Source organism: Pezoporus occidentalis, unplaced genomic scaffold, assembly GCF_034315485.1.
Source record: "Pezoporus occidentalis ecotype Australia unplaced genomic scaffold, CSIRO_AGI_Poc_V1 ctg48, whole genome shotgun sequence".
NCBI lineage: Eukaryota > Metazoa > Chordata > Aves > Psittaciformes > Psittacidae > Pezoporus > Pezoporus occidentalis.
This window is the reverse complement of record NW_026915813.1, coordinates 4,259,160-4,279,299: the sequence shown is the minus strand read 5'-3', so window position 1 is coordinate 4,279,299 and position 20,140 is coordinate 4,259,160. Positions and strand designations below refer to the sequence as shown.

The following is a 20,140-nucleotide window of genomic DNA, read 5'->3' as shown; positions in this document are numbered from 1 at the left end:
AGAAACATGGTGGGATGGCTTCTATGACTGGAGTGTTGGAATGGAAGGTTACAGGCTCTTTAGAAAAGACAATACTGCCAAGTCATTGTTTCAGAAAGTAGCTTCTAGAGTACCAAGAAAAATGCAAAATTTCTCCTCAGAGGAAGCATTTCATCCTTTTGGGGAACCGTTAGACATTAAGATACACCAAAACATTTCTTAGTATATCTGTTCATACTTACTATGCTGTTGTGAACATAACATGGCATAATATATACTTTTTATATTATTTATTTGTGTTTATCGGGACAGTAATTTCCCACCACTCCTTGCATTTTCCATGATTATGTGAGAGGACTAGGAGTTAGGAAACACAGGTTTCTTTCCTATTTTTCCGTCCTGAATGTGTGATTTCAAAAAAAATAACGGGATGACTCACTGCCTTACTTTTTCCATCTGCAAAATATGAAGAATAATTGCTTTATGTCATCAGTGTTTTGATTTCTTTGATACCTTTGATTGGAATACACCACCTGCACACGTAGGAATTATCCTGTACACAACATTTTAAAGCAGAGAGCATTTGCCAAAAAGAACTGAACAACACAGAAGGCAAACACCTGAGAGGGATAAAATATGTATTCCCTGTTGTCAAAAAGTTTAAAGGTGCACAGTTTACCTGAGGAAATTACTGCCTTGTAGAGAGTCTGATTTTGGCAGAATATTATTTATTCAGCCTGTTACGGCTTTTCAAATAATGACACTTTCTGGTACAAATATTTTGGTAGATGTCCTAATCTGGAAAATTTGCACCACTTGGCCTGCAAGTGACTATATATCATGGCTGTAGCAGGTGGACAATCTAATACTAACACATCTCAGGTATTTATTTCCAGATTAATCCATGTCCGCAGATTTGCATTATGACTGAAGGTGTAATCAGAGTCAGGAACACCACATAAGATATGACATTCTCAGAGCTACTTGGGAGTCACAGTGTTTTTTCCATTTCATTCTTGATCTTGAGAACACAGAGAGAGGCATACCTAACTACTAATATATGATATATATTATATATTATATACCATATATAATATAAAATATGCTTACTTCACATTCCAGTCTGCTTTAGTTATCATCCTTACCATGGAGCAGGCAGAACAGAAACAATGATCTATTCAACCCTGTTTCCATTCAATTCTCTTGCTCGAGGGAGCAAGCAAACAGGCCCTTTTACATACCTACCCACACAAACCCCCCCAAACCGAGAAGTTACAGGCTTTTTAGAAAAGACAGGCCCGGCAGGCGGGGAGGGGGAGTCGCCCTTTATGTTAGGGAAAGGCTGGAGAGTATGGAACTCTGTCTGGGGACAGGTGAGCAGTCCACAGAGAGTTTTTGGGTCAGGGTTAAAGGGAGAACAGCAATGGGAGACATTACTATGGGGATCTGTTACAGACTGCCTGATGAAGAGGAACCTGTTGATGAAGCATTCTACAGACAGATAGGAAAAGCCTCACGCTCACAGGCCCTTGTTCTCATGGGGGATTTCAACCACCCTGATATCTGTTGGAAGGACGGTACAGCCTGGCACAAGCAATCCAGGAGGTTCCTCGATTGTGTGGAAGACAACTTCCTTCTGCAAGTAACAGAGGAGCCGATAAGGAGAGGTGCCATGCTTGACCTCGTGCTCACCAACAGGGAAGGGCTCGTTGGAAATGTGGTGCTCCAGGGCAGCCTTGGATGCAGTGATCACGAGATGGTCAAATTTGAGAGCCTCAGGAGAGTGAGAAGAGGTGCAGCAAGCTCACTGCCCTGGACTTCAAACGAGCAGACTTTGGCCTCTTCAGGAACCTGCTTAGTAAGGTTCCATGGGATACAGCCCTAGAGGGCAGAGGGGCCCAAGACTGTTGGGTGATATTCAAGGATCATCTGCTACAAGCTCAGAAGTGTTGCATCTCAACTAGAAGGAAGTGCAACAGGAGGGCCAGGAGACCTCCTTGGATGGATAAAGAGCTACTGAGGAAAATTCAAAGGAAAAAAGAGCCTTATAAAAGGCGGAAGCAAGGACAGGCAGCCTGGGAAGAGTACAGGGATGTTGTCCAGGAAGCTAGGGACCAGGTTAGGAAAGCCAAGGCCCAGTTAGAATTAAATTTGGCTAGGGATGTTAAGGATAACAGGAAGGGATTCTACAGGTATGTAGTGAATAAAAAACAGACTAGGGACAACGTAGGCCTCCTCAGGAAGCTCTCGGGAGAACTGGCTACACAGGATTTGGAGAAGGCTGAGGTTCTGAATGACTTGCCTCAGTCTTCACTGGCAAAGGCTTTGACCGCACTGCCCAAGTCTTGGAAGGCAGACGCAGGGACTGTGAGAATGAAGACCTTGCACCCACTGTAGGAGAGGATCTGGTTTGAGACCATCTTAAAAATCTGAACGTGCACAAGTCCATGGGAACTGATGAAATCCATCCGCGGGTCCTGGAGGAGCAGCCACTGGCCATCATATTTGAAAAATCACGGCAGTCAGGTGAAGTTCCTGACAATGAGAAAAAGGGAAATATAACCCCCATTTTCAAGAAGGGGAAATTGGATGACCCAGGGAATTACAGAGCAGTCAGTCTCACCTCTGTGCCTGGCAAAATCTTAGAGCAGATTCTCCTGGAAGGCATGCTAAGGCACACGAAAAACAACAAGGTGCTTGGTGACAGCCAGCATGGCTTCACTAAGGGGAAATCCTGCCTGACCAATTTGGTGGCCTTCTGTGATGGGGCTACAGAACTGATGGACAGAGGTAGAGCAGTTGATGTCATCTACCTGGACTTGTGTAAAGCGTTCGACACTGTCCCACACAACATCCTTGTCTCTAAATTGGAGAGACATCAATTTGAGAGGTGGACCACTCGGTGGATGAAGAACTGGCTGGATGGCCGCACACAAAGAGTTATGGTCAATGGCTCAATGTCCAGCTGGAGACCAGTAACGAGTGGCGTCCCTCAGGGATCGGTGTAGGGACCGGGCTTGTTTAACATCTTTGTCGGTGACACGGACAGTGGGATTGAGTGTGCCCTCAGCAAGTTTGCCGATGACACCAAGCTGTGTGGTTCGCTTGATATGCTGGAGGGAAGGAATGCCATCCAGAGGGACCTTGACACGCTTGTGAGGTGGGCTGATGCCAACCTCATGAAGTTTAACCATGAGAAGTGCAAGGTCCTACGCCTGGATTGGAGCAATTGGAGATTGGGCAGAGGAGAGATTCAGAGCAGCCCTTTGGAGAAGGACTTGGGGGCGTTGGACAATGAGAAAATGAATATGAGCCAGCAGTGTGCACTCGCTGCCCAGGAAGCCAACCGTATCCTGGGCTGCATCAAAAGGAGCGTGACCAGCAGGTTGAAGGAGGTGATCCTGCCCCTTTACTCTGCTCTCATGAGACCTCACTTGGAGTATTGTGTGCAGTTCTGGTGTCCTCAACATAAAAAGGACATGGAACTGTTGGAACAAGTGCAGAGGAGGGCCACAGGGATGATCAGGGGACTGGAGCACCTCCCGTATGAAGATAGGCTGAGAAAGTTGGGGCTGTTCAGCCTGGAAAAGAGAAGGCTGTGTGGAGACCTCATAGCAGCCTTCCAGTATCTGAAGGAGGCCTGTAGGTATGCTGGGGAGGGACTCTTCATTAGGGACTGTAGTGAATAGGACAAGGAGTAACGGGTTAAAACTTAAACAGGGGAAGTTTAGATTGGATATAAGGAGGAAATTCTTTCCTGTTAGTGTGGTGAGGCATGGAATGGGTTGCCCAGGGAGGCTGTGAATCCTCCATCCCTGGCAGTGTTCAAGACCAGGTTGGACGAATCCTTGGGTGGTATGGTTTAGTGTGAGGTGTCCCTGCCCATGTCAGGGGGGTTGGAACTTGATGATCTGAAGGTCCTTTCCAAACCTAACCATTCTATGATTCTGTACAATGTTTAAATGATTTTACTAAGATGCTATATGCCTTAGTATTTCATAAACATAATAAATTGTCTTCAAAACTACAGGGCATTGCAATGCAACTACAGTGCATCACCACTTCACTCTGGGTGCAGTGGGTACAGTCCTTGTCTCCTGATTTTCAAGGTGAGGAATGCAAACTGGAGAACAGAACAGCTTCCTGCTGGCTTGTGCCCCCAGAGGAGTGAATACAGGCAGGTTGTGGTGAGGCAGTATAGTCAAGTTGGAATAGTGACAAGTGCCTCTTGGTCATCCAGAACAGTCATTGTTCGTTATATAAACATCATCAGTGCCATCAGAGACTTGTGGGGCTTAAAGCTTTACATTTGAATGTTTAAAATTTTAAAATCAAAGCATAATTAAGAATTATCTTGAGCATTAATAGCTGGACTAGGCTCTCATCATAGAGTCATGAAATTGTTTGGGCTGGAGGGACCTTTAAGTCATCCAGCCCAACCCCACAGCAATGGGCAGGGACATCTGCAACTAGATCAGGTTGCTCAGAGACATGCTCCAAGATTTTTTCTGAGCAATTTCAGACTCAGTGTGTATGGAAGATTTAATTTTCTCTTTTAAAGTACATTATATTACATTTATCTAGACTGAACTTTATATGTCTTTTTACCACTGTTTGTGAAGTTCTTCTGCAACTCCTGTAGTCAACTATCACTTTTGATACTTTATTTTTCAAAATTGTAATAGCTATATGAAGTAGGATAGCTGCTGGTACAGTGCTCTAGAGGCTTCATCATGATCTCTGTTCTGAAAACTGACTCTCTGAGTAGAGAATATCTTTAGTCATAACAAAATAAGAGTATGAACTGCATCTTATTAGGATGAGAAAACTTCAAGGCAGCTGAAATCTCCACAGCCCCTAGAATACTGTGCTTTTCTTTTCTCAAAGTATACACATAATAAACTGGGAATTAAAAAGCAACAGCTCTTTTCTTAACAGAGTAGCAGCAAAGGCTCTGAGAAAGTTTTGCATGTATTCCCACTGTTGAATTTGCTTACAGCAGCAAAGAACTTAAATCTTGGTGCCTGCAGTAGAAGAAACTGGTATTATTAATTCATGAATGCCTGAGGGTTCTGAAGGCTTTTTAATTAGCAAAGTATGTAGAACATGTAAAGAAATATTTTTACATTTTAAAAATTCCTCTATGTGAATCTCACCTGTGAGCTACAGGACAGCAAAATTTGATCCAGTCTCTATAATGCTTTAATCTGGATTAGGAAGAAACAGCATTTATTTTATCTGTGTTTATCACAGATCTGCATCAGTGGCGCAGCCTGCAACAAACACTGTGTTTTTAAATAAGTTATAATATATGTCTCCAAGAAAGGATATATTTGATTGGAAAAATGTGTTTCACCGAGGGCTGTAATTAAATCAACAATTCAATATTGGCGAGGTTTCCAAATTCTACTGTATTTAAATTAAGGAAATACTTCGAAAAAACAGGAATTAAGTAAAAACTTCCTTGATGTATTTTTTTGTTTACTTCATTTATTGTACAATTGGACAATGTCAGTTTATCATAATCTGTAACAAGATTTTAAAAGATATTTTGGAAGGGGAGAACTTTAGATTGATATCTAGAATCATAAAAAAAACCCAACCCACAAACAAAAAAACCCCAAAGAAAGACAAAACCAAAACAAACCAAAACACAAAAAAAAAGCCCCAACAAATCCTAACCCTTTGAAAGCAGTGAACATGTCTGCAATTTTAGACTCCTTAAAGATCTTCCTTTAAAAATCTGGGTAATGAAACATTTTCACAAAATTGAATCATTGAGTCGTTAAACCTCATAGCAGCCTTCCAATATCTGAAGGGGTCCTATAAGTATTCTGGGATGGGACTCTTCATTAGGGACTGTAGTGATAGGACAAGGGGTAGAGGGTTAAAACTTAAACAGGGGAAGTTTAGATTGGATATAAGGAAGAAGTTCTTTACTGTAAGGGTGGTGAGGCACTGGAATGAGTTGCCCAAGGAAGTTGTGAATGCTCCATTACTGGTGGTGTTCAAGGCCAGGTTGGACAGAACCTTGGGTGAGATGGTTTAGTGTGAGGTGTCCCTGCCCATGGCAGGGGGGTTGGAACTTGATGGTCTTAAGGTCCTTTCCAACCCTAACTATTCTATGATTCTATGATTTTTAACTATTTTTCCTTTGAAACAGAAATAGTTGCAACATACTGAGCAGATTTCTTCTCCCCACTAAAATAATTCTATGAACCCTACTTAACTATTTGGGGGACAGACATAAAAACAACTAGAAGATTAACTTTGCCCACAGATTTAAAATGACCAATAATTAGTGTGGGCAAATCTTCAATGAATTAGGTCAGATGCTGATGATCACATTTCTGTGTTTCATTCTACCAGCAAAACAGAGATGAATTTCTGCCCCTTGTGACTCAAACTTCCACTCTTGATTATGAATTTATCTAGTAAATCAGCACTGCCTATCTCATATTATGTTGTGTTCAGGCTGATGGTGGCATTTGGATACCTCTGAAGTCTGACTTCATCATAGAGATTTCCCAAATTCCACTAAGCATTAGACCATTACCAACAGCTTCAGTGAATTATCTAAAACAGTGGAAGAAACTGGTCTCCCTGCTCTATTATTCCTACAGTTCCGTTCAATAGTGGCTAGTACCACAACAAAGAGTTCTGATTTGAAAATGCATGCTTTTAAATTTAATCTTCAAGCTTGAGTGCTGAAACTAATTCTTCAGTATCTTAGCCTTTTTAAGCGATTTAGTTTTTAGAGGGCTGCTGCTCTGTGCTTTACGAAATTTAAGCCCCTCACACATGCTTTTCACTCCCTACCAAATATAGCTACTCTATTCTTATTCCAGATATGTCATTTAAGAGACTGGAATTATGTGAGATGAACCTGGGACTGAAAGGAAAAATACTGGAAAATTATTTCAGTATCTGTACCTTGTGAGTGTAAACGCTGCTGGTCAATGTTGTGTAAAGCTCTTAACAGTTGTGTTGATAAAACAGCTTATAAAAAGCAGCTCTAAAATTGATCAGTTTGGCAACACAGACAGAATTGCTTTCAAATAAAAAGAGCACTACGTTACTCTGTATTACTATCATAACACCTATGGCTACCACAGAACTAGATATAAACACTTTAAAATATTGTGCTTATTCATAGATGAATCACTGTAAATCAACAAACACATGTATGTAGATAATCAGAAAGGCCAAATTGTTTGATATCGGAGTCCTTTCTGTTCACCTTTTGCAGTGCCTGTCTTGGTGAAATTCTTGTATAACTCCTTAAATCTCAGGCTTTTACAGACTTGGATGAATTCAACTCCATCTTGTGAAGCTGTTTCAGATAGATAGCATGCAGGAAATAGAAGATTTGGGTCTATGCCCTCTGTCCATTTTTAGGTCACTGTAGTCCAGATGAATTTTTAGTACAGAAGCGAAGTCAACAGTGTCAATAGAAGGAATAAAAAGGCCTTATTTACATTTAATTCACTACTAATTTAGCTGTCTGTTTTTTGTTGCATAACTAAAACATACAGAAGAACTTGATAGATTTATATCCCAGAAGTTTGATCTGTATTATGCTACAAAAATATGAACTAATGCATCTCATTAGCCTAAATAGTCTAATTACAGTGGGGATAGAATTCATTTGCCAAACTAACATTCATAGAATTAGGCTGATGCCAGCCACATGAAGTTTAACCATGAGAAGTGCAAGGTCCTACACCTGGGTCGGAGCAATCCCAGGCACAGCAACAGGTTGGGCAGAGGAGAGATTCAGAGCAGCCCTGTGGGGAAGGACTTGGGAGTGTTGGTTGATGAGAAAATGAACATGAGCCGTCAGTGTGTGCTCGCAGCCCAGAAAGCCAACCATATCCTGGGCTGCATCAAAAGGAGCGTGACCAGCAGGTCGAAGGAGGTGATCCTGCCCCTTTACTCCGCTCTCGTGAGACCTCACCTGGAGTATTGTGTGCAGTTCTGGTGTCCTCAACATAAAAAGGACATGGAACTGTTGGAACAAGTGCAGAGAAGGGCCACGAGGATGATCAGGGGACTGGAGCACCTCCCGTATGAAGATAGGCTGAGAAAGTTGGGGCTGTTCAGCCTGGAGAAGAGAAGGCTGTGTGGAGACCTCATAGCAGCCTTCCAGTATCTGAAGGAGGCCTATAGGTATGCTGGGGAGGGACTCTTCATTAGGGACTGTAGTGAATAGGACAAGGGGTAATGGGTTAAAACTTAAACAGGGGAAGTTTAGATAGAATATAAGGAAGAAGTTATTTCCTGTAAGAGTGGTGAGGCACTGGAATAGTTTGCCCAAGGAAGTTGTGAATGCTCCATCCCTGGCAGCGTTCAAGACCAGGTTGGACGAATCCTTGGGTGGTACGGTTTAGTGTGAGTTGTCCCTGCCCATGTCAGGGGGGGTTGGAACTTGATGATCTAAAGGTCCTTTCCAACCCTAACTATTCTATGATTATATGAATCCAACTATGTTCAGTAGTAACTGGATCAGCTCCTGTGCAGTAATGGGGCCTGTAAAAACAAGCTGTGTTATTTTCAGAGCAGTTACTATGTTTTGCAGTTATATGAAACTGTGTTTTAAGCTTAACATGCACATTTACCAGGTTTAACTCTGAACTCTTCAGTCTGCTTTGGGCTTCTAATAGCTTTTTCTTTCCAAAGCAATAGCATGTTTGTGCAACATCTTCTGTGAGGAGACTTTGGTAATAGATGAAGCATGCTTGGGCTAATAATTTGTATTATAGTAATGAGAATTATTTTGCATTTTCAAGAATAATATTAAGCATCAAAGGGTTTAAATCAATTGTTTGAAACAGTGCTTATTGTCATCAGAGGCTCACTCAAGTCCTTTAAAACTTGATTTCTGAGATTTATGGCTATTACTGAAAGTGAGAGGAAAATACCCCAACACATTGTCTGAACACTTCTTAGAAGATTTTGCAGTTTATAATTGTCCAGTCTGTTTCTAGTGAAAAGAAACAAGCAACACAAAGAAACAACAGCAAAACACTAAACTGGAGCAGTTTAACAACTTGGAATTTAACAACTTGATACATACAGTAACTGAATTAATGGCTTCCATTTACCAGATACTTTAATTTCCTATTATTTTTCTCGCTCTCAATAGGTGATATATGCCCTGAACACTAAGAATGATGAACATGAAGCTAGTATACAGGCTCTGAGAGAGGCTCATGAAGAAGAAATTCAGCACATTCTTGCTGAGACAAGGGAAACAATTCTCCAGTGTAAAAGCAAAGTTGAAGAAGAGCAGTTGCTAAGAAAGCATATTCAGGCCCTTGAAATTGCAGTAGAACAGCACAAGAGACTAAAGGAAGAAGCCTTGGCAGAGTTAATGTTGTGCAAGAAGCAGGTGGAAGAGAGGAAGCCAAGAACGCAAATTAAACAAGTGCAAACAGTCCTTTCTGTGGACACAGACTTTGAAAACAAGCTTCTACATTTAAGTCAGGAATCTGATGGGCTGGTAAATGAATGCAAAGCATCCACAAGACAAAATATAGATGAAAAAGTGATTTTAGATGAGAAATACAGTGTGGAAGGACAACCTTTAATAAATGAGATGAAAAACCTGAAGAGTGAAAACCAGAGAGCAAGTGAAGAATATACTCAGAAAACAAGCAAACTGCAAGCCTCTTGTGAGAAAGAAAAAGAGACTTTGAAAAAGGCTACTCAACAATCTATGATAGAAACAAAGAATTGCCAACAAAGAGAAATGGAGGAAAGGAAGAGCTCAGAGGCTGAGAAAGGTTTTTTGCTGCAGCAGGTAAAGAAGCTGGAGGCAGACCTAGAGGAGAAAAACCAGAAGATAAATGAGATGAAGAAGCATTCCCAAAAGCTGAAGGAGAGAATACAGGTAGGGTATAAGACTATGGTCTTTATCTCTTTCCATAAAAGTGCAAATTATCGTTTTTTAAAAATTTGACAGAGGAGGAGGTCTTTTAAATATATTGAGTCAAATGCATTGTAAGCGCTAAAGCAATTGTAGAGGCTTAGGAGGAAGATAGTGCTGAGAGTTTTAAAAAAAGAGTTGGGATTATTAGTAACTCATAAGAACTCTTTGAACACTAGACTTTGTGTTCCTTGAGAGAGGAGTAAGTTAAAATACAAATTCATGTGTTGACTGAACAGAGCTTTACCTTTCCTGCCCAGAAATGTGAAGAGAGCACCAAGCAGACACTCATGCTAGCAATGGGTATTTACAGAGTACATTCTTCTTTTCCCTTGTGGCTGCCAGCAGCTTAGTATGTGGACATGAACAAGTTTGGGTAAGAAACCTGAGCTGACAGGTTAGGAATCAAGTGTGTTGTATTTTATGACTCTTGCAACAGTGGCTTGTTCCAGGTGATGTTTAATGAAGTGTCCTTTAAACCTGTGGAGTTCTATGCACAGAGCCATGAGACTTTCACCATTAGTTCTAATCTTGCACTTGCCTGTCTACCCTCACTGATGTATACCTCAGACATTTGCAGCACAGCTCTGCAGCCCCTTTCTGCTTAATTGCATTGATGACACATCATGGGCAGTCTGCCAACCAGCTGGATTTGGTACATAAGGTCAGGATGTGGGAGAGACACTGATGAACTGCACTGAAGCTGAAGCACCCAGCCATGCTCTGTGCTCAACAGTTCCACTTCCTTCTAATACTATTGGTCCTCCCCATCACATAAACTCACCTAGTAAACCTGTCCCCAGCCCTATGACAGCAATCATGCATATTAGATAAGAAAACACCTTGAAGATCTAGACTTGGAGTATTTCAGAATAACTGTTTCTTGGTGGGAAAGATTTATTTCCTTTAGAGACAGATAACCCCAGAACCTTGTATGAAGTGTGGTCACCCCAGTCAGCTGTGTTCTTCCAAGACAACTCTGATTCTTTTCACTATCTGCCCTCACATCTTGACTGTCGGTATCATTTTGCTGATGGTGCAGAGTTTTGTGCCATCTTTGAGGATGTTCTTTGAGGAAGTTCAGCCTTCAGTTCAGTCACTGCCCTTTTGTTTCACAAGATCAGAGGGTGAATTGAATACACCTTCCTCAATATTATTTAGACTGTTCTCTTAATGTGTAGTTCTGCAGCAGAACAACCTCTAACTTCTGCAGGAAAGTGCAGAGGTTATAATGAATGGCAGAGATGCAGATAAGCCAGTTTGTTCTAAATTGAGTCAGGGAAATTATATCTGTTTCAACATGGAAAAGTGTCTGGGCTCTGTAGAAGTTAGAAGTGACAGAGGGAAAGAGGGAAAGTAAAATCCTCATTTCTTAGGGGTACTTGAAGTAACATTCAGCAGAAATGGAGACATGAAAAATTATGCACATGATTTATTCTTCCTATTTACCATGTAAGAAATGCAGTCTTTTAGGAATAAATTATGTCAAACATAGTGTCGTGGTTTAAAACCAGCCAGGCAGCTCGTTCACTCACTCCTCCCCCTTCTTTCCCTCCCCCTACTCCAGGAGGGATGGCGAGGAGAACCAAAAATAATGCAACTCCCACAGGCTGAGGTAAGAACAGTTTAGTAACTAAGGTATAACACAAATCACTACTGCTACCACCAATAATAATGATGATGAAGGAAATAACAAGGGAAGAGAATACAACACCTCACCACCTGCCGACCGAGCAAGCACCAAGCACTGACCAATACCTCCTCCAACCCTGCAGTCCCAGCCCTTCCGGGTAACTCTCGGTTACATCCTGGGCATGACGTGCTGTGGGATGGAATACCTCTTTGGTCAGTTTGGGTCAGGTGTCCTGTCTCTGCTTCCTCCTGGCTTCTCCTCCTCCCCGGCAGGGCATGAGGCTCAGAAAGTCCTTGGTCAGACTAAAACATCAGTGTTATCAGCTCTGTTCCCAGGATGAAAGTCAAAACACAGCGCTGCACCAGCTACTAAGAAGGAGAAAAATGACTGCTACTGCTAAACCCAGGACACATAGGAACTGAAAATAAGAAGGTGGTGTCATTAGCAATTTAATTTCTAACTTCAGTATCATCTGAATAAAACTGAAATACTTTCTGAGGGACATGCTCACCTTGCGCATTTCAGATCCCCTAAGTCTTTGGAATGAGTCTGATTTACATACTACCAGAGCATATTGCCTTGAATGTATAAAGAAAAGTTTCTCCTTTCTGAATTGACTGTTTCTGATGCCACCATTAAACAGATTAATAGATTTTTCACACTCCTGTGAACAAGGGGCAGACTGGCAAACAGAAACATTTCTTTAATCACTAGTACGTCTGCTCATTAGTAAAGACTAGCAAGAAAAGCTATTATAAGGCTTAAAAGACAAAAGGACTCATGTTTAAGCAAGGTGAATTTTCTGTTTTCTTCTCAGTGTATGGCAAGAGGTTTGAGGCCTTTAGATGAAAGGCATCACATTAGTGCATTTTGTTATTATTATTACTGTGAAAGAGCGAATACAAAGGATAACAAGTCATTAAGTCTGATCTGTCTAGTTTTGGAATTTTGGCATATGCTGGAGGTACAAGAAACGAGTTTCAGTTTTCAACTATAAAGAGTGCTAAACACAAGTTTGTTTTAATACATAAGGTTTTACTCAATGTTCATGCAGGAACAAATGGCAATTTTGTCTGAGTGGATATTACATTATTATATTGGGCATGTAGAAACTGGGACTAGAACATGCAGAAATAAAACATTAAATATGGTTCAATTTTTTGGCTTTATTTATGGACAGATAATTCCCAGCCAAGTCTGTAGGATCTGATATTTCTGGTTTTAGGCACCTTCGTTATGTTACAAACTATTGTACTTCAGCAACTGGAAAAGAACCTTACCAATATTCATTAACTTTTGGCATGAGTTGTCATGAAATTAATGGAAGTATATCCCATTGCAAGTTTAGGCTAATCACTTGAAAGATGTCTGACGTAATTCTTGATGAGTGTTCACTTTACAATGATGCCTACTACATCTGAGGGAATGGCTTCACATTACAAACATTCTGGCAGCAGAGACAGCTTAAGGGTATGGAAGACAAAAAATGCTTTTGAACCAGCTCTGTAGGTGAAAAATTTATGTTGTGGAACTACACTGAGAGAGAAAATGACCATTTAGTTCAGAGGACAAAAAAAAGAAACATATTTAATAAAAAATAGAAGTAATGTCATGGATATTTTAGAATTTGGAAGTGTAGCTTAAGTGAACACAACAAGAAATTCTGGAATCAGAAGGCAGAATGGAACAACTGCAGGAAGATCTAAGTGTAGTCAAAGAAAGAGATCTACTTCAAGAAAAGGAAATCCTGCAAAAAGCAGGTAAGATTGTTGTTAATGTCATACTGAAGTATTTGTCAGTAGTCACTCACATTGGAAAGTCTGCAAGTTATTTGTGCTATTTGAAATGTAAATTTTGATACCACAGGAGATATGGAAACAATGTTGAAATCCCAAAGCGAAGCTGTTAATAAAGTAGATGAACTGAAATATCAAATAACAGCAAATGGCTTGTGCAGAGGCCAGAACAGGAGCTGCTCTGAAGATGTGCAAGAGCTTAAACAGGTGGTTTGCTCTCAACTATTCAAAGGCATGGCATACCAAAAGTACTGAAATCAGTATCACCTTTCTGTAATGGCTTTTGGGTTATTCTACAGCATTCAGTCCTCTAAGTCAGATCTCTGACCTCATCCAGTGGAACACTGGCTTGTGTTTATAACCTGAACTAAATGAGTTGCTGCAGTGATAGTGAAGAAACTTCTGACATCCTTGAGCTAGACCAGGGCAGAGTGTTCAACTGCTTCTGTACCCAACAGAATTTCTCTGTTGAGGTCAAGTTGGAATGCTGATTTGGTTTCTTTAACTACAGAAAACAGTTCTTCTGACAAGCTATGCAGGAATAGTGCAGGAATAAACTCAGTACAATGAGGAACGTATGTGTCCTGAGAGTTCCCTTTGTATAATGTCTCCCCTTAAACAACTGTCCAGCCCCAAATCTTTTCTGAATTTTTTAGTTCTCCTATAATACTGTTATGTTAACATTCTGGAAAATTGGACCTGACATCAGAGACATATGAAAAAACAAATTGCCCTTTGTACTTTTTCACAGAACTGAGGTTGTCCTTGAGGAAGCCTGCATGGTTGGAAGTGAGTTACACACCCAACTCAAACCAGAGCAGCAAAAGTAAAACCCATTCCTAGTCTGCAGAAGAGGCATACAGGCCTGAATCACTACAGTTCTACATTGCTAACTAAAATAAAGCCAGTATTTTTCAGCAGACTACGTCTACCTAAATAGCATATTCACTACAAAATAGACTAGTGTGAGCACAGAATTCTACCCTAGTTTTGTCATGTTATATAGTTAGTGTGTTTTATAGACTATGGAAACTGTAACCATTTAAAAAGAGGATATGAATAAAAGGCACAGAGAACTTGCCTTGTAAAGGGAAGCATCAGTTCCATAAGGAAAAGATTTGTCTGAAGGAATAGCTGTCAAAAGGGCTGGAAGACCTTGTAATGAAGCATGCAAAGGAAATAAAGCCAGTCTAAAACTTCATGGAAGCTGAAAGAAAAAAAATGCAGAAGGTAGGAATGTTCTTCTATTTATAGATGCTCTAATTCATCTGCTTTTAATCTTATTGGTCACAGTGCCATCGTTTGAATTATCCTCACTGGAGGCACTTTAAATTAACATAAAATGCAAGGATTTTCTTGCTACAGTCTTACTGGGCTGGGGTGGGGTGGGGGGTGGGGAGGAAAAAGAAAGTCAAACTGGTGTATTTCCATGAAAAACTCCACAGGCAGGAAGGTGAATTTATCCTTGATGTGATGAGCTGCCTTCTTAGCAACACTTATCCTTGCATGCTTTGCATGTGACCTTTAGAGTGACTAATATAAGGTCCTTACTAAAGAAAACCTTATTGAAGGTGTATTCCAATTTCTGACTTGAATTTCCATGGATTGCTGCTTTGAAATACTCAGCTATATTGATTAATCAAAACTTCGCACTGTGGCAGAGGATCTAATTCTGCCAAGTGTTGGTAAATGATTGAGAGTACAGGTGTTACCAGGGAAATGATGAGGAGTTACAAATACCCACATCTGTATGTCCTCATTTAACTTGAGTCAGAAGGAAGATTCATGTTCTCATGGACTCAGACACATTACCTGAGCAATTCCTTTTCTCAATGAATTATAAGTGGCTGAGCTGTAAATTTTGTTGTCAGTATGCATTAGCAGTGACTGGCTTAAGAGATTCTTCAAAGGGTTTCTCTTTCATGAAAACTGCTGTCTGTGGCTGAATTCTTTGGCTTCAGGAAATTTGCCATCTGTAATGACACTGTACAGTAGGAAACTAAATATGAGCTGAAATCTGTTCAAATGAAGGAAAACCTTGAAATACGTGGTTAGTTTTCAGCACATGCTTGAATGCTTATTGAAGCTTATAACTTGGTGCATGCCCAAGTGGTTTGCCAAATGTGGGCATAAACTATGGAGGAATTGAATTTCTGTCTCCTCATTTACTTTTGTGTTTGTCAGACATCTTCTAAAAATAAGATATTGTAGAATTGGACAATCAGGTCAAGTGTTCTTCAGACCCTTGTTGGTGCCAAGAATGTACTGGTACCTATTTTTCCCAGTTTTAGTGCTGCTTTCCGAGATTCACATTTACTTGAAAGTAATTCAGTCGCTTGCTGACAAGTTGGGAAGCCATAAAAAGCATGTAGCTCCTATCACTAAATGTTGGGCTTCATAGTACCTTCTAGATTTTGAAGACTAGGAATTAAGTGCTTGTCAGAAGAATTAATTTCTGCCTATGAACTTGCTGAAGTGTATACATTTGTGTAATCTCATTTCTCAAACCTGTGTGAGTAAATTATCTGCTAGTAAAAGTGCTCATGTTTCATCAGTACTTGAAAATGCAGTGCTTCAGGGTACACATTTGCACTGTGAAGTGTAAGCTTTATGAAAAGGACTTTGAGCATTCACTTATGTGAATCAGTTTATACAGGTATATTTAAAATGATGCCAGCTGTAGGTCTTCATGTAAGTCAGATCAAATTTAAACATCAAATACTTTATTAAAAAAAAGCATACTAGTAGGCACTTATTGCTTATAACCATCTCAGAGATTCATATTAAAAATCAAGAATCAAGTAAAAATTCTAAGTTTTGCTTGAGTTAGGAAAAGTTAGAATTGTGCAATGTTTATCATTAATAATGCTGTTTATATCCCCTGATGGAATTAAGGCTTGTAACAACTGTCTGAGAATTATTACATCTATTTTCCAGATAGAAAAGCTAAGATATAGAGAAGCCAGTAAATTGGCAAAGTTGCAGTGGGAATGCTGCAAACACCAGATCTCCAGGTTTTAATCAGAGAACTTATTATTTGAGGATAATATTATATCCTCTTCTTTTCATACAGGCAAAACTGTATTTTTTCTTTTCAATATTAATGTGTCTCTGTTAATCTTTTGAATTGCTACCTGTTATCCAGGTTTTAACTGTGAAATGCTAGTATGTTCTCCTTTATTTAATTATGAGTTGCAAGGAATATGTCAGTGTTGCCTGTGCTTCTGTTTCCTAATATAATGTCATCCTCTCAACAATTCTCAGTTTCTTAGGTTTTAGGTACCTTTTCTGTTATCTTGAATTCTTAAGTAATTTTGCTGTAAAAATGGAGGTGGGGCAGGAGTAGGACTGTGAGAAGGGACTGTAGAGGATAAGGGAAGTGTTTAATTGCTGTTTTTTTCCTATGTTTATGGTGTCTGAAACTATGGTAGAATATGTTTTGAGTGAGCAAATTGGCACAAATAGGCAGAACAAGCACACTTATACACTTGTAGTATATATCACTTCAGGACATTTCTACAAGTTGCACACTCAGTCTTTCTTTAGTAAACAATTACATTTGCTACAAACACTTTCTACAGGCTCTTTCTTGGTCACCGTCTTGCATACGTATCACTGATATTCCAAAAACTATTTCAAGAAATAAGGTGATTGTGTCGTCTTCTATTTTTTTATTTATTTTTACTTCTTCTCTGGGATTTTCTTAACACCCGCTGTAAATTAATGCTCTATTCCAAAAACTATTTCAAGAAATAAGGTGATTGTGTCGTCTTCTATTTTTTTATTTATTTTTACTTCCTCTCTGGGATTTTCTTAACACCCGCTGTAAATTAATGCTCCACTAAGTTATCCAGTAATGCTCCACTAAGATACCCATTAATGCTCCACTGTAAGATAATGCTTTTCCACTAATTGCCCATTAGTCATCTACTTATATGTATGATCAACGTATATTTATTACTTTCAGACCTTGTGAGTGGTTCTTGCATACTAAATTCTTTTTGAACACTAACACCACTGAAGGCAAAACAGTCTGATTCTTCATGCTGAACAATTTTCTGCCTCAGGGAAGCTTCCAGTAGAAGATTAGGATTATATGAGCTGTATTGGCTAACACTAGTACTAGAAAGAACCAGAAATCAGGCCAAACTATTAATACTTCTTTGACTAAATAATACATAAGGGATGTTAAAAAGCGTAGCATGTATAATTGTATAAACAGTAACACATATTACTGTGTAAACTGCTTTATCATGTTCTGTCCCAGATATTGCATGCTCTTTTTTCTTTTTTCTTTTTTTTTTTTTTCCCTTTTTTCTCACTTTAGGAGCTGCAGAAACAGCTAGAGGAACTTAAAAGAAAATCTGAGTGTGAACTAAACCAACTAGAGAAAGAGAAAGAAGTCCTAGCTGGGAAACTTCAGAACTCTTCACTTGAGGTAAACTGGACATAAATATAACCCAGTAATAAAAAGACTCTTCATTTGTCCTCTCATCTGAGAGATTTTTGGTTAGATTTCAATCATATTTGCTGTGACTGTCATTCAAGAAAATATGCAGGCACTCTGGATAGCAATAACAAGAATTACTGCTCCTGAACATCTATGAAGATATCAACAAGCCTACTTATTTTGATAAATTACATATATAGAATCACAGAATCATAGAATCATAGAATAGTTAGGGTTGGAAAGGACCTTTAGATCATCAAGTTCCAACCCCCCTGATATGGGCAGGGACACCTCACACTAAACCATACCACCCAAGGATTCGTCCAACCTGGTCTTGAACACTGCCAGGGATGGAGGATTCACAGCCTCCCTGGGCAACCCATTCCATGCCTCACCACACTAACAGGAAAGAATTTCCTCCTTATATCCAATCTAAACTTCCCCTGTTTAAGTTTTAACCCGTTACTCCTTGTCCTATTCACTACAGTCCCTAATGAAGAGTCCCTCCCAAGCATACCTATAGGCCTCCTTCAGATACTGGAAGGCTGCTATGAGGTCTCCACACAGCCTTCTCTTCTCCAGGCTGAACAGCCCCAACTTTCTCAGCCTATCTTCATACGGGAGGTGCTCCAGTCCCCTGATCATCCCTGTGGCCCTCCTCTGCACTTGTTCCAACAGTTCCATGTCCTTTTTATGTTGAGGACACCAGAACTGCACACAATACTCCAGGTGAGGTCTCATGAGAGCAGAGTAGAGGGGCAGGATCACCTCCTTCAACCTGCTGGTCACGCTCCTTTTGATGCAGCCCAGGATACGGTTGGCTTTCTGGGCAGCGAGCGCACACTGCCGTCTCATATTCATTTTCTCATTGACCAACGCCCCCAAGTCCTTCTCCACAGGGCTGCTCTGATTCTCTCCTCTGCCCAACCTGTAGCTGTGCCTGGGATTGCTCCAACCCAGGTGTAGGACCTTGCACTTCTCATGGTTAAACTTCATGAGGTTGGCATCAGCCCACCTCACAAGTGTGTCAAGCTCCCTCTGGATGGTATTCCTTCCCTCCAGCATATCAAGCGAACCACACAGCTTGGTGTCATCGGCAAACTTGCTGAGGGCGCACTCAATCCCACTGTCCGTGTCAGCGACAAAGATGTTAAACAAAACCAGACCCAACACTGATCCCTGAGGGATGCCACTCGTTACTGGTCTCCAGCTGGACATTGAGCCATGGACCATAACTCTTTGTGTGCGGCCATCCAGCCAGTTCTTTATCCACCGAGTGGTCCATCCGTCAAATTGATGTCTCTCCAATTTAGAGACAAGGATGTCGTGTGGGACAGTGTCAAACGCTTTGCACAAGTCCAGGTAGATGACATCAACTGCTCTACCCCTGTCCATCAGTTCTGTAGCCCCATCATAGAAGGCCACCAAATTGGTCAGGCAGGATTTCCCCTTAGTGAAGCCATGCTGGCTGTCACCAAGCACCTTGTTGTTTTTCATGTGCCTTAGCATGCCTTCCAGGAGAATCTGCTCTAAGATTTTGCCAGGCACAGAGGTGAGACTGACTGGTCTGTAATTCCCTGGGTCATCCAATTTCCCCTTCTTGAAAATGGGGGTTATATTTCCCTTTTTCTCATTGTCAGGAGCTTCACCTGACTGCCGTGATTTTTCAAATATGATGGACAGTGGCTGCTCCTCCAGGACCCGCGGATGTATTTCATCAGTTCCCATGGACTTGTGCACGTTCAGATTTTTAAGATGGTCTCAAACCAGATCCTCTCCTACAGTGGGTGCAAGGTCTTCATTCTCACAGTCCCTGCGTCTGCCTTCCAAGACTTGGGCAGTGCGGTCAAAGCCTTTGCCAGTGAAGACTGAGGCAAGTCATTCAGAACCTCAGCCTTCTCCAAATCCTGTGTAGCCAGTTCTCCCGAGAGCTTCCTGAGGAGGCCTACGTTGTCCCTAGTCTGTTTTTTATTCACTACATACCTGTAGAATCCCTTCCTGTTATCTTTAACGTCCCTAGCCAAGTTTAATTCTAACTGGGCCTTGGCTTTCCTAACCTGGTCCCTAGCTTCCCGGACAACATCCCTGTATTCTTCCCAGGCTGCCTGTCCTTGCTTCCACCTTTTATAAGGCTCTTTTTTCCTTTGAATTTTCCTCAGTAACTCTTTATCCATCCAAGGAGGTCTCCTGGCCCTCCTGTTGCACTTCCTTCTAGTTGGGATGCAACACTCCTGAGCTTGTAGCAGATGATCCTTGAATATCGCCCAACAGTCTTGGGCCGCTCTGCCCTCTAGGGCTGTATCCCATGGAACCTTACTAAGCAGGTTCCTGAAGAGGCCAAAGTCTGCTCGTTT

At 40.8% G+C, this 20,140-nt stretch overlaps 1 protein-coding gene across 5 annotated transcripts in view; it reads left to right on the top strand.

Moving 5' to 3' along the window:
- FAM184B (family with sequence similarity 184 member B) overlaps nt 1–20,140 on the top strand; it is a 49,302-nt gene that overhangs the window by 9,579 nt on the left and 19,583 nt on the right. For all 5 annotated transcript variants that reach the window (XR_009968054.1, XM_062636451.1, XM_062636452.1 and 2 more), the window contains exons 2-3: nt 9,125–9,871; nt 17,664–17,774. Coding sequence is in view for 4 of the 5 variants with exons in the window: in XM_062636451.1 (XP_062492435.1) it covers nt 9,125–9,871; nt 17,664–17,774 (858 nt within the window). In the remaining variant the exon portion in view is untranslated. The remainder of the gene's footprint in view (nt 1–9,124; nt 9,872–17,663; nt 17,775–20,140) is intronic.